General features: G+C 42.1%; 1 protein-coding gene across 1 annotated transcript; it reads right to left on the bottom strand.

Moving 5' to 3' along the window:
- Window positions 1–224: 224 nt before the first annotated feature.
- COPS3 (COP9 signalosome subunit 3) lies at window positions 225–14,599 on the bottom strand. Its single transcript, XM_035563260.2, has 12 exons — window positions 14,403–14,599; window positions 12,346–12,475; window positions 10,578–10,690; window positions 10,406–10,455; window positions 9,499–9,591; window positions 8,596–8,775; window positions 7,189–7,329; window positions 5,880–6,053; window positions 4,851–4,937; window positions 4,401–4,514; window positions 3,715–3,795; window positions 225–3,463 (listed from the first exon to the last, which is right to left on the bottom strand). Exons 1-12 carry the CDS (start codon window positions 14,455–14,457, stop codon window positions 3,410–3,412), a joined length of 1,272 nt encoding a protein of 423 aa, XP_035419153.1. The 5' UTR covers window positions 14,458–14,599; the 3' UTR covers window positions 225–3,409.
- Between the last annotated feature and the right edge of the window lie 892 nt (window positions 14,600–15,491).

The raw sequence follows: 15,491 nt of genomic DNA, 5'->3' as shown, positions 1-15,491 counted from the left end.
TACCAGTAGAGCTTGAACAATTCCTGAGCACAGGGTGCTGCCACCGCAGCAGACAACTAGCAGCCTCCCGCCAGTCAGCCAGAATCACGTCCTGAGAAGCAAAAAGAGCAAAAGACTCCCCCCCTCCCACCAAAAAAAAACACAAAACACCACTACGAAAAAGCCAAATACAAAAGACCTACTCTCTCATTCTTTCAAGACAACCATTTAAGACAAACTAAGAATGACTCGTTTGTTATCTTTATTTTCCAATAGTACATTTAAACAACTTCTCAGGACTAACCTCCTCAGCCAGTTTGGCCATGCAGAGAACATTTCCTAGGTTACACAGATCACCTACGACAACACACACACGGGTCGCAGTTGTACTGTCGAGTAGAGAAGGGAAGTGGTATAGGAGGAGGCAACTTGAGTTATGCAAAAGCACGTGGCGCAATGGGTACTACTGCAGGTGTGTCAGCAAAGGTCACTAACTAGGGTTCCTCGGTGGCACAGAAGTAAGAGGGGTGATTGTATACATACCGCTTCCAGCCTGTTTGGTTTTTTTTGGAAAATATTTTATTACCTGCTAAGCATAACTGAACTAGACCCCCCTCCTGTGGCTATGAGGTGCAGTTGCAAGACTAATGCTACCTTCAGAGCTGCGTTTTCTCTCTTTGCTAATTAAGATGCTTGAAAATATGAGTTAGATACCAAAGCATGCACTCAGTCTTTTGTGAGCACATCTTGTGGCCATGCATGATGAGAACTAGCCAAAGGCCCTCCGAGAGTCTAAGTTCAAGAGCACACAGTGTTCCTATATTTGATCTAAAGTCCTTCCCTGCAATAAATACAAATTAAAACCAGAAAGCTCAAGAGTTCTCAAAGCATCTCAGCTGACCACAGCCCATGCAATTAGTTCCAAGACGTGAAGAAGCTACTTCATTAAAAATCTGACTTAATTTCAACAGTATCTCAAGACACGCAGATGCCAGACCATATGCATTTATCAAACCATTACTTAAAAGCCCTTCCCCAAAACACTTTTGGTGAATGCTTTCTCTCAACTGATTCTACAGGTGGGAGCCGACTTTCAATTTTCAACAGCAACGAAGAGTTTAACAGCACAACTACCCACATCAGAAAATGAACCCCAGCAGTTCTCTTTCAAAGCATTTGCCTTCTTAAAAATCAGATTTAGTGTAATACATCATTTGAAAATATTACATAAATATATCTGCCATCCTTTTGATGTGTAGTATGGGTTTATTTTATCTACTTCAGGAAAAAAAAAAAGAAAATATAGCAATTATTTGCCAAGTGTGTATATCAGTTTGCCATTCACCAGCTGTCAGAAGAACGTCCACACTCACTAACAGGAACCAGCAGTACCAAAGCTCAGGCACTGCAAAGTGAGCATTTCTGCTTCTTCTCAAACTCCATGAAAGCATTCTGCATACCTTCTCCCCCTGGCAAGTGAGCCCCTGGCGATGAAAGGCAAGCCATCCACATTTTTGTGTACGTGGCAGTTTGGGGTTAGTCATTTGCAATACCCGGAGTACTGCACGTAATTGTAAACACTTCCACAACCTAGCTTTGTGCTCGAGCCCACAGCACAAGTCATCACGTATTTAACACTTCCACAGTACCAGAGCAGAAAATTGCATAAGCAAGTTCAGCATTGAAATCACTGCAGGATTAACTAGGAAAAATAAAAGTTAAAAACCATAAATACCTTTAATTACAAGGCTAGTAAGGCAAGTTAGGAAAAAAACAAAAAACAGATTTTGCTTTAGGTGTAAAAGTTGCCTTCAAATATGGAAGTCACTATGATAGGAAGCACAAGGTCTCAATGGTGAGCTACTAACACTATGGACCTATGCTGTGTTCACTACTAAATTGCTATTTTATACTTTAAAAACTTCATTCACCACCTAGAGAACAATCTGGGGATAGTTCTCTTCTACTAGAAAGCATACTGCTGTCACAGAGGCTCTGCTAGAATTAAGAGACCGGTTTTAAATAAAAACCCTGGCAGTTCTGTATCTGCACTGGAAGCACAAATGGATTATTTTCAACCATGGGTGACCTCAATACATACAAGTTGCACGTAGCAAGAGCCAGAAACGCTTAGCTCCCACTTCAGCACCCAAAAAAAGCTGGCAGGTTAGCAGTAGCAAGCAGCTCCTATTCAAGTGTTTAAGCAGGAAGCACTGGATGCTGAGCTTCTCACATTCTGCCTTGATGACAGGTGTATTTATGCCCGATAGTAGGAGATTTGCACTGACATGAAGTGTTTCAAAGGTGACTGAATAGTTAGAATCTTCGGATACATGAGAGCTACAGAAAAATAAAGAGACCATTGATTTAAGGAGTGAGCACTCGAAGGATCCAAAAGTTTTTGTTTGAAATAGTGAATTAAATAAAAACTAGATGCCATTCCAGCACCCAAAGAAAATCCTGCTTTTTTAAGATAGCTGTATAGAACTCCATCATTAAGAATTTTCTTTGGAAACAGAGAAATGATCTATAGCATGGCCTTCAGTTAGAACTGATTTCCACCACAGAAATATAGTATAGTAGCGTGTTGAATACCTTCATGCTGATTGTATTAGAGCAAAACTTTAAATTTCTTTCAGTGGGAACAACTTCACATCCAGCATCCTCCAGAACACGCAGGTCTTCCAGATATCCTTGTTTAGGCCTAATAAATTTGATCCAAGAGCAAACATTATTAGGAAGTGTTTTGTACCAGAAACTTAAATTCATAAACAGCTATCATGTATAGATTCCCTATAGAGATTTCTGCTTTTCAGCAAAACCTTCTAACAAGGACTCATTAATATGCTTATCCTTTTGGGAAGAACATGGTTCTTATTTCATCATTTAAGAGACAGCAGCCAGCTACACCAGGTATATGCAAATTATGCAGTAGAGAATTTTTTTTTTTTACTTAAACTCCACCCCTTCTCCCCCCCACCATACAATATGATAAATCTGCACTTTGAGCCAACTTCAAATACAGAATGAACCAGTAATTATCTTGTAAGTGAACCAATGCTAGTTTGTATTCTTCCCTGAATAACACTTTTTTTTCTGCAGAGGAGGAAAAAGAACTGCTACAGAAACACTGCAACATTCAAACCCTTTAAAACAAAAGGTAGATTATTTAATGCATTAACGATGTTAATCTGAAGATAAATAAATCCACAACAGACTTTTAAGTTTCTTTTGAGATTTCCTTTTTCTTTGCAGAGAATATTTCTGAAATTATACAGTACTGAGAGGGTGTTCTTTTATTTTCTCAATGTCCAGGTGAAAAGCAAAGCTCAGTTCTCTCTGCTCTCTTCATGGAACTCCTCAATGCCCTATTTCAGGCGTGATTCTCTTAAGCTTTTACTTGAAAGCGGAGTGGTGAGCAACATTAATTTCAGGAATAACTGGATGGTTTGGTCCCTGAGTCATCTTCTTGAGAGCCCATACTCTGGAAGAGAAAGAGTTATTTCTTTAGAAACAGGTCTGAAGATTTACCTTTGAGACAGACATTTCTTTGAAGTTAACAGGTATGGAAATTAAGTGGATATGAAATAACATGCACTTCTTTTATTTTAAACATGATGTTTATGCACATTACATTGATGTGTAACTGTTAACACTATAAATACCAACATTCAGTGCAACACACTCACTGCACTCAATTTGTTACAAACTCTTACAAAACGCTAGATCAATTACCTTCTGCACAAACTGAGGGTTCACAGTGATCTCTTGATCCATGGCTTTCAGTCGTTCATCAAGCTCTATACATTTCAGCATCTTAAAAAAAAAAAAACAAACAGCAACATACTAAGCTGATTACTTTGCCCAGCTTGTACAAGATCTCCACGATATTTCATGGCTGTGCTACACAGAACCAGTAACATTTGCCATCACAAAAGTTCAGTGTGAAAATCTTCTCTGCCCTCATCTCCCCAGCGAAGTGTCACACCGTTTTTTAATCCCTTATTTTGAACCATGTATTCCCAACAATCTTATTTAAGGTCACGGGCTGACGGCCCCATGAGGGTCAACCATCTCAACCTAGAGGCAGGTTATTAACAGCCAGCAGAAGTGATCCTTGAAGTCTGAACCTAAATACCATCTTTCTAATCCAGTCAGTTCGAGGAACTTCACACCACCAACATTAAGCAGTCCTTCTACTAAAATGTCTTAAGGCGTACAGAAGGTAACAGGAAAGTCACTGACAGTAATTGGCTATCAACCTAAAACCTTTAAATACTGGTACTGTAAAATGGTAATGATTTATAGCTCTCAATCTCTACGTGTAAGTTACCTACACTGACATCTCCCAGCAGCTTTGTAATTACAGACTACGGTTCTTCAGTAGAAATTCCAAAAGTATTAATATCGTAAAGATTTACCTCCTGATCAATGTTATGAAGCATAGCTGGATTGTTATATTTTTCAGGATTATCGTGGAAACAGACCATACCATCTTTCTGATTAATACTTGCAAAGATTTCACCATCTTCTATCTGAAATAAGAGAGGGTTTAATATCAGGTATCAGTAAGAACAGAATTTCAGATAACTACACCTTGACTCCTTGTGGAATCATCTTTAACTTATCTGCTTTTTATTTCTTAACAACCTCCTGAATACAAAATGATGCACGCCTTATTTTGGGCAGAGAACATCTGACTTTCTTGAGAACAGCCTAAACACCACAACAGACAGACAGTATTTCCTTCAACCTGATAAAGAACAATTCTTCAGCCATTCAGAACGTGCACTGCCAAACCAGATACTTCACAAGGCTTTCATTGGATCATTTTTTAAATCAGTACAGTTCTGTCAAGTAGTAAGCCTTACCATGTGGAGGACATATTTTTCTGCTTCTTGGGGCCCCGACAACTGCACTCGACTTGCCATGTCTTGTAATGACAATGTTAAAAACGTCTGAAATTTAGAAAGGAAATTTAGAAAGTACCAAACCATTGAAACTAGATGGAAGAAACTCAGTTCTTACTGCAAAGATAATCTGTTATACTGTACACGTATGCAGACCAAACTGATGGAGTCATTATTCCATTTCTGCAATCCCTCCCGCCCCCGAGTTGTGACCATATCCAACCTCTTCCTCCACCTTTAAACATAAATAAGGTGACTGCCCATGCCTTGAATTTCCTTCAAGAGACGCGTGTAGTGCATTAATTCTGAATTCTCTACTGAAACTAACATCGTTTCACCTTGCCAAAAAATAACTTTGCCCTGATCATCTTTAAGGATTAATCCGATCTCTTCAGCTGAAGGAGCACATCACTACACTGTTTCTGGATTTCCTGTTACTTCAGACACTTCCAAAAGCTGTCCCATTCACTCATTCTTATCTAATGAAGTAAGATGTGAAGTTCAGGTTTCCTATTTTTGAAAAAGATGGAGGTCATGGGCAGTAGTGCTTACAACTCTTTTTTAACTACATATTAAATTCTTACAGACTAAGCTCCCCTCATTTACAGTAGAAAAACCACCGACTTAGATCAGGGTATTGCCAGAGGTTTCCATATGGTTTGGAAGCACCAGTATAAGAAGGAAGCAGATACGCAGATATATACCTGTAATTTAGATTAAAGAGCCTTCCAGAGCAGTATCCAAACCCCTCTGATAGACAGATGTATTGAACCGTCTTTTAAATAATGCATAAACAGCCAACAGAACTGGTTTTCTGTATAAAGCATCTTAAAGCCTCGATGCTACTTCACAGACATGAATCTGCTTTAGTTATTTCATTGTGACATTATTATATTATCATTTTGCTCTCATTTGAATAAGATGCTCTCTTTAAGGAAAACTAAATCGCTCAATTTCTCAGCAAAATAAACAAAAAACCGCGTATCTTACCTTGGTTAGCCTCTGAATATTCTTTTTGTAGAGAGACGACAAGCATTGCTTAACCAGCCCCATATTGTTATCCCTTGTGAATGTTTCACTGTGTTTGTTCACCAGACTTCGAAGCTCCGAGGGTTTATTGGTTGAATAAACTTGCGCTAATTCATGATAAGCATTGCTAAGGGGCTGCAATTAGAAAAATGAGAACTCTTCTTAAAGAACATGGTGTTCAACCGGCCTTACAAATTGTATTCACTGCTTCAACATAAGTCAAACAGATATAAAAGTAAATTTAAGTAAGCTCAAGTGCCTCTCAAAATACAGGTGATGCCCATACAAGTCTTCACGGCAATAACAGATCCTCATACACTCAATCTGTTTTAGTGCAACGTAGACCTAGTATGCATCATTCAAGGACCTGTGTATGACTTGTCAACTCTAGTTAAACAGAGCATGAAAAAGAACATTAGTTGACCATCAGATGAAGTACGCTGAACTTAAGATTAGTAGGGTATCAACTATTCACCACTGACCCATTATATTTGTTCTAACATCTAAGACACTGTCATCCTCGATCCCAACGAATCCCAGCACGGACAATACAGAACCAGAGGGTGAAGACAGGTTCACCTAAATTACTTTAAAATGGCAATTGTTTGACCTTGCATATTGAAGCTAGAAGATTTGAGGATTTTTATTTATTTATTTTCAATTTTGGTCATAAAACAACAAATTCAAACTTTTAAAAGCACATTATTTAGCTAGGACCACAACTGTTTTGACAGCATTTTTGTCTTCTATCCTACACCTATCGGAATGCTTAGTGACTCCAAACTTGAGCCTTTCTGGAAGGTTTAATTCATTACTATAAAGCTGGTGTTTCGGAATAAAAAATTTTACGTTTTTTATTTCAGCTGTATGAAGTTGCAGGTTGAACCTTTTTACAACAGTGGCACTGCACATTGAAAGCCAAGTAAAACCTGAATCATCTTTGAGTTCTAAAGTAAAAGGTCAGTCAGGGGATGTGTAGTATCAGCAAAGAGAGTACGGATAATTGAGATATGTATTGGATAATTGAGAGTATGGATAACAGAGTCCTGTTCAACCCTACAGCGTGTAAGAGATGTAAAAGTTGCCAGACAATCTTTAGCCATTGTAGACTAGAAAGAAAACAAGAAATTGTACTCTAACACATTGTGCATTATTTTGCATGATCTGCAACATTAAACACTACCATCAAATGAGAACAGAAAAATTCTTGCCAACATGGTTTACAAATTCACCTGCTGTTCTATTATTTGACTGTTTTTGCAAGACTTACCTTAATGAATCTACCAACTATTTGGGAAGTATATTTTGGTAGCTGTTGAACTTTGCCAAGTAGTATCAAAGAAACTAGAATATACTTTTTATATGATTCCAACATAATATGACTGACTGCCATGGCTGGAGTAGTTATTGCCTAAGCAAGAGAAAAAGAAATAAATCAAGTTTAATATACTTACTGGTAGACAGCAGTAGTTATTGTATTAACCATAGCTCAATTTAAAGCTGCATGCAGAAAGGATAGAATGATATATTAAATTCACCTTTGAGTTTTAAAGCTTATCTAACTTCAGTCAAAGGTAATTATCAAAAATGTCCTAAATAAAGTAGTTTGTGTAGAGCTTACTTAAAACATATCAAGTTACAGTGATGCCTGCCTTGCTGCGATGCATAAAATCAAACTGAAACTTCTTTGCTTGGGATGCATCTAAACTTGCACTATAGATCACCTGTAGCTACATGTTACAATAAATGATTATACAGTTCCTGTGGAAGCTGGATTTATACTGTAAATTAGTATTTTATTTTATAATTTGAAAAAGGATTTCATAAATATATTACATCATTCCATCTCATATTTAAGCACACTGAAAGAGGCTTGTAGAATAGGGAGAAGGGATTTTGGTTTACTCCAATGCTGTTACTCAACAACTCACCCTTGTCTACAGAAGAAACTGATGCAAAATAACAAAATGCTGAACATTTGACTTTTTTTTTTTCCACTGAGTTTTCCCAATTTTGTTATTTTCTTTCACAGAGAAAGCAAAGCAGCAAATACTGTAATAGGCTTGAAGTACAGCTTCCATCATAAAATTAACAAAAGTCTTAGGAAGCAAAACCACTGAGCTTATTTTTCTTAAAAAATACATAATTCTGAGTATCAGCTTTTAAACTGTCTCTATGCCAGCAGTAATAAGCAGGCATTTGAAAAATATTTATAGTGAGATAAATTTAACATCAACCTTTGAGTTGCATAGTTTTATGGTGTAAGAGTTACTCGGCTGTAAGCGACCTTCTTAAAGAAAACATTTCTAAAGTCACTTTGTTTGCTACTTTACTTTGTACACTAAAGGGTACCACTTAGGCCAAACCCTTCGTGAAACAGCTAATAAAATAAAAACTAACCCAGATCATTTTTTATGTACAGCTGTGATGCACACACATGCAAAAGCAGAGCCAATGTGAATGATGAACAGCAGGATAGATCTAGTAACAGAACTGTATCCTAAAGGTTAAGAACAAAAATAATCAGGGCATGCTCGTACTTTATACTAGTACACAGCTTTCTTTTCTACCCTTCATGGTAATTCAAAGGTAACATGTCAACCTGGTGCTATTACACGTGCCATTTTTGCCTTCTAATTCATCACAATTCAGACTTACCCTTTCGATTTAAAGTTACCTGTTCATAAAAGTAGAGTGCTCTTTCAAAGTTCTTTAGCCCAGTGTATATCATCCCACCATAGTAGTAGTAACATAAAAAGTGCTTTGCATCATATGCCCCATTCTCTTTACAAATATCCATCATGTCCACATCTAGATACGGGAGGGCAGGTTTAAAGCATTTTGCTAACAAACAGAGCTATAAGAAAACAGACCAAGTTTTCACAAATTAGCCATTGCAAATTCTCATCAGGAAGAAGTTAACAACTACTAAATGAACTTAGTTTCAATAAATCGCACTCCTCCAAGAGCTAAGAAGCAGTGCATGTCAGTAATGGTATAATACAGATTATTCACTGTAAGGTGGCATTTGAAAAAACATTAACACTGATCACAAACTGTTATAAGTTATTTGAAACCTAAAAAAAACTAGACCGACAAAGCTGCTTGCAACTCCAGGCCTTCCACTACTGTGCTGGCAGCACTAAAGATTGCACTGAACATTCCCATCCAACTCTAAATCCCAGGAGCCAAGAACGAGACAGAAGTGCATATCCAGGCCAAAGACACCGAGACAAACATGCCTTTTGTGAAACTTGAGCAAACAGTATCTGGCCATTGCACTCACACTGCCTAAAAGAAGCTGTGCATGACTTTCAGCCCAGAGAGAAAGACTTTCAGAAGTCATGAACAAAACCAAAGAGCTGGGGGCACACACTGAACATTTAAAACAAGGAGAAAGGTGTTTTGTTTCAGTATATCACATTATTGACTACTGGAAAAGATGAAAAAACCCGCAAACACCCAAACCCACAACTAAAAGCTATTTTTACATTGCAATATGTGCATACGCATTTCCTCAAAGGGTTACAGGCATTCTACAAGCTTTTACTCTCAGAATAAGCCCTTACGTTCCCCTTACCTGGCAGAGATCTGCATGTATTGAGGTCAGCTGGTTTGTGTTCATCTGCATCTTGTCTATGGCTTGTCTGAGAATGCTAATTCCTCGCAGGGGCTGTCAGAAATTACATCTCTTTCAGATAATTTCTCATAGATGGCAGCACATTGGATCTTATGTTGACACTTACAAATGAAAAATAACACTAATTGACAGGTTCCATTAAGTAGTAGTTAACTTGAGGTTCCCTTTTTGTAGGATACTGCAGTCTCTCAGAAAATAAAATTAGTCTTGGCCACACAACTTCTGATAAACTAAGTAACGTCATCAATTCTGCTCCACAAAGACAATCTCGTTGGGAATATATTCATTTGCATTGATAACAAAGCCTTTTCTTGACCCCACAGCACTGCCTAAATTCCCACTGAATAAAGAAAGGCAGGGCTCTCACTTTATTTCACTTAGACCACATTTGATCTCCACTTTCATTTCAAGCTAGATTTCACTCAAAATGCCCTCAAAAAGTCAGTATCTTGGCCTTAAAACAAGTGTCCCTAACATTTTAAGGCATTTTGGTAAGAATGTTATAGAACAGTGGTGAGAATAACACTGAAGCTAGTATCACTGACTCACCAGTGCTAATAATTTTTGCAGCTCTCTCCTACTCACGCATACATTGTCTGAAGAACACCCTTGGTACTAGTGATTTCCTGGCTTGTGTGTGAGAGCATGTTTCTAGGCAACTCTCCCCAAACTTTTAACATAAGTTTTCCTTAAAGAAATCTTAAAATCTCACTTTAGGTTCATTACCTCTCAGTAGACTTAACACATCAGGAGCTGCACAAAAATATTTAGCATTAAAGTGAGTGATGCCCCTTTTAAGAACTTGGTTATGTGGGTAACTTAGTTGTACTAGATGATGCTTGCTCACCTGTTTTCTCTCCACAAGGGCATTTGTTAACTGGTGGCACAGGCCAGCAACTAAACACAGCAAAAACCAAACAAACAGGAAAAAAAAAGTCAGTGAAACAAGAAAATTAGTAAAGCCAAACTATACCAAAATATATAAGCTTTGAGGTTTTATAGAAAACTCTTTAACTTACAAGTGTCTGTTGCATATCTAATGTGTTCCCCATTGCAAGTGCTGATAAAAAGCTGCACCTGTGAGAATAACGTTTCGAAGTCAGGGATGCTGGGCATAGAAAACTTCACAAACCTAAAACAAGACAAAAGAAAAGTTTAACATTTAAAGCTTTTTGTTTATTAGTCTCCAAATGTTCAGCGCTGTCTCTGCAGATGCACGTAGCTGCTTGCAAGCAAACCCAAAGTGTTTATGACAGATGGCATACGATTTCCCCCGGAGCTGCACAATTCTCAAATGTACCCTTTCAGTGCATACTCCTGTTAGGAATCTAGTGTGAATTACAATTTTGAACAAACCATGGCAAACAAAGAGCATTTCACCTGGTACAGTGACTACAATCATAATAGGAACAGTAGCTAACAATCAATTTGAATACTAAACCACACAACTTCTCCGGACACTTCACCTATCCTGCAGCCACCTCCTGCTTGAATGTGCTGCAGCTTTCTTAATCATTACATTATTAGACTTCTATCTCCTGATAAGAGCTCCTTCTCTTCCCTTTCAGTTTCTCTCCATCTCTGCTGGTTCCTTAGCACCCTGCGGGCTGCAGACTCGCACACTGCTCCTCCTGTAAGACGAGTTAGGATTACGCTCATCTGCATGCAATGAGAACTCTAGCTATGCACCCTAGAAATGTCACCAAAAAACAAACAAACCTATTTAATGCTGTTGGAAGGCGTCCAACCCTGCCCTCACTTGAGTTGCTCTGCACTATAACAGGCAGTTCAAGCCTACCTAGATCATGAACTGCCATTCCCCACCAGGGTTACGACCGTCCTTTCCTGTCTCTTCACAAAGTCTTACTTTGCGAGTTTCCCATGCCAGTTTCAACCAGGAACACTTTCCTATATGCTTCACTGATCATCTCTTCAAATAATACATTGTACATCTTCTTTCTTACAGTTACGTTCCTTTCTTCACCTCGGATGCCCTGATTTTTGTGAACTCAAGAACACATTTTTATGAAATGCTAACGAAGTTAATATTAAGTTTAGTATCTCTACGCAAAACAGTCATTTTGCTTCAAAGGGGTAACAGAACGAGTACGCGATTTCTGATCTGCCCTTTAAAAGAGCATTTTAAAATATACCTGCAGACACTTCACTTGTATTTAGGTACAACTGGGAATGACAGTTTGAACTTCATGGCCAAACCTCAGAAAAACAAAACAAAACACCACCAAAACAAAACCAAACCCCCTCAGTATCAGCAAGGCAATCCAAGTAGTATCTTAAACTACAGACAGCAGCAAGACCCTCAGTGCTGCCTGCAGACAAATACCAAGAACGATGATAAGAACCCCCGTGTCACTAGGGAAGAAAACCAAAAAACCACGTCGCTTAATGCTCACAGCTTGGCTTACAAATGTCCCGGCAACCAAATTTTAGAAGCCAGGTTTGTATCTTTTTGTTGAACAGGTAGGGAGAAATCCTTACACAGCCATAAGCAAGAGAAATAGATACAGCCTTAAGGAAAACAAACCTTCCATGTCACCTTTTGGCAGCGATGGCATTTTACAGGCTCCATTTTTTTTTCCTATCAAAAACACAAACTGCTGTGACATTTCTTCTAATAAAATGTACATGACCAAAGGAAACTCAGCTCCGTGCTAAGAAACGCAGATTGGAAGTATTTATGTCTAGAGGAAAAACGTTTGGCTGGCAACTCAACGCGTTGTCAGAGTTTGGTACCAGAATAGTTAATAAAAAGGAAGCAACACTTACAAGACAGCAAGAACTCCTAGCGAGTGTTCCTGCACATCCAGGGCACCAAGCACTGTATCCAGGTGGGAGAGGTTTTTTGCTAGCAGTTCTCCACTTTTATTGATCAGCTCACAAAGCTGGGTCATTTGCCCTGAAATACAAAACATCCCTGTCAGACTCCAGTTAGGGAAACACTCATGCATTCCCCTGCTTCATCACACCTTGCTTCCCTTCGTAACCTGAGGAAAAGGCAGCATCACCCAGAGAATTTACCTTTCCGCAGTATGACAAGCACAAGTTTTCCACAAGCGAGGTACCTACGCACAGTAAGTTTTTCCTAAGGTGACAGCGAATTTTCTGGCTCCTGGCACTGCAAAGCGGGGACCTCCCTCTGGCATTCTGATGAACTGCTTTCAGAATCTTTTTTTTCTTTTTTTTTTTTCTCCTTCGGAACTCCCAGAATTAGAACTAGGTCTTTCTGAGGCACGGTACTGTCTCAGTGCTCAACCCTTGCAGATTGGAGGGAAAAAGCAGAAGTTCTTTTGCCCTTACTGAAGTCTTCATAAACAGAAATAGTGCCCCCATTCGTAAAGATTAACACTATTCTCAAATCCCTAGCCTTTGCTTTTGAAAAAATGAAACCTGGGAAGCCTTCGCAATAAAATGTTAATTTTGAAGTAACAGAGGGATCAAAAGGTCTAATGTAGGCCCAGAGCCCGGGAACCCCATAAGCCCACCCCAGAAACAGCCCTCTACATACAAAAAACTCCAGGTGTCAGCATGGAAAGAAACAGGGCTTATAAAACTCCGCGATTTGGTAACGCTACCGAAGCGCTGCAAAACCTTACTTCTGATGCCCTCCTTAACAGAGGAATCCTGCTGCCATCAGCTCGCACCCCCTCTCCCCCTTCCCCCCCCCCAAAAAAAATCACAACCGACCAGCCCCACAGGAGGCCTGACTAGACGTCCCTTTATGCCATCTCCTGTGCAGCTGCACGCTGACAGCCAAGGACCAGCACCACCACGAGTACACGTGCTTCTCCTGGAGGCTCACGTGAGCTCCAGCAGCCTGCGGTGCCTGGGTTTACTTTTTGACAGAGAGCATCTACCTGGCTAGTAATTCCGTAACAAACGGCTTCCCCTTCAACCTTCTGCACCTACAAAACCTTACAACAGAAGGTCCCCCAGCTACGTTGAATGCATACAAAGAGCTGTCACCTCCTGTCTGTTACACGCTTGCGTCTTGCGGGTACAAACTGTCTCTTGCACCTGCTATCCCCAGTAAAAGCACTCCACATTTAATAAGTCAAACCAAAGCATGAGAGAATTTGAGCTCCACCCAAAAGTAACTGCCAGAGAGAAAGCCTGAGGCCACAGAGGGAAGCGTCAGTTTTTGATCACTCCCAGGGGATGAAGACCCAATGCGGAGAACACGTTTCAGGGAGCATCAGCACAAGGAGTAGGGAACACCGTGCCCAAGCGCAGGCAAAGTCTGGCAACGAATCTGAGAAGGTCTAAGCGGGGCTATTGCAATGTTCTGTGGGTACTTGGTTCTGGGCACTCTGAGGCTCTCTCAGCCCTGCTCTCCCCCTCTCCCACACTAATCCTCAGCGACGCAGACCTTCGGAGCCTCAGAAACGGGAGGAGGCGGGACTGCCCTGCCCGTGCCCCCTTTCCCTCCAGGATCCAGCACCCCCAAAGCCCTCAGAGGCGCCCCCCCCCCCCCCCGGCCCCATGCTCCCCGGTACGGCCTCTCCGAGCCCCCCACTCCCCACAATCACCGGGAAGCCCCGGGGGGGGGTGGGGGGGGGGAGCACAGCTCACCCCTCCCTAACCCCCCAACCCCCCGTCCCCTCCCAGCAGCCCCTCAGAGCCCTCCCGGCGCCTCCCCAGCGGGCGACCGAGGCACAACCGTGACAGGGCCAGGCCCGGGCCCGCCCCCAACCGGCGGAGCAGGGCCCGGGGAGGGGGGGGGGGGATGAGGCTCCGCCGGCCGCCACCGCCCCCTCGCGTCGCGTCCCCTCCCCGAGGCCGGTGGGACCCGGTGGGGCCCGTGGGGGCCCGGTGGCCGCGGTCACCTTGGGCCGAGAGCTGCCGCACGCTGTTGACGAACTGCTCCAGCGCCGACGCCATCTTGGCGGCTGGCGGCGCGGCCGCGCGCGCTGCGGGCGGGGCGGGGCCGCCGGTGAGGGGGGGGGGAGGACGGAGGGGGGGAGGAGGAAGATGGAGCGGAGGTGACGCCTCTCCCAGCCAATCGGGTGCCGCCGCGGGCCCCCCGCCCCGCCCGCCGGTGCCGCGCGTCATTTCCGCCGCCTGGGGAGCGGGGGAACCGCTCCCCCCCGCCCGCCGCGGTTGCCGGGGTAACCGGCGGCAGGCCGGAAGCGCCGCCCCCCGGGAGCGAGAGGCCATCTTAGCGCGAGAAGCCGTGACTCAGCAGGGCCGCGGGGTGACGTCACGGTGGCGTCACGATGGCGTCACGCGTGGGGCCTGGGGCTGCTTCAGGGCCCTCCCCTGGGCCTGTACGTGGAAACCTTTTGCCTGTCGTGAAAGGTGTCTGCGTTCTGTCACTGCACTGTCAGAGAAATAAAGCATGAAGTCCCGTTCCTTGCACTGAATCACAGAATCACCACAGAATCACCACAGAATCACCACAGAATCACCACAGAATTATCACAATTATCACAGAATTATCACAGAATCAAGGTTTTTAAAAGATCTCCAAGATCATCTGGTCCAACCATCCCCCTACCACCAATGACACCCACTAAGTCATGTCCCTAAGCACCACGTCCAACCTCTCCTTGAACACCCCCAGGGACGGTGCTGGTTCCTGTGAAGTAAGAATACAGCCTTGAAACTTCACATTTTCCCTCCCAAACTCACATTTATTTTACTGTTAGATGCACCCTGGCTGTCAGGAATTCTGTTCCTGCATTCACTCTCACTTTCAGTATTCACTCCCTGACCTTCACCAAGCCACTTGCTCTCCACAACCCGTTTGCCCTTGACGTGAAACAAGAACAACATGCTCCATGGAAAACATTCTGGAACCGAAAGATTAAATATTCTGGATCCGCTAAGTCGTGTCGTTGCTGGCAGCCAATCTCTTCCTCCCCAGCTCAGCGGTTGCCTAATGCTGTTAGTCACACTCTCGATGCCTCCCGGCT

The sequence above is a fragment of the Cygnus atratus genome, chromosome 15 (assembly GCF_013377495.2).
Source record: "Cygnus atratus isolate AKBS03 ecotype Queensland, Australia chromosome 15, CAtr_DNAZoo_HiC_assembly, whole genome shotgun sequence".
Lineage (NCBI taxonomy): Eukaryota > Metazoa > Chordata > Aves > Anseriformes > Anatidae > Cygnus > Cygnus atratus.
The sequence above is the reverse complement of the archived record's forward strand: the minus strand, read 5'-3'. Positions and strand labels throughout refer to the sequence as shown.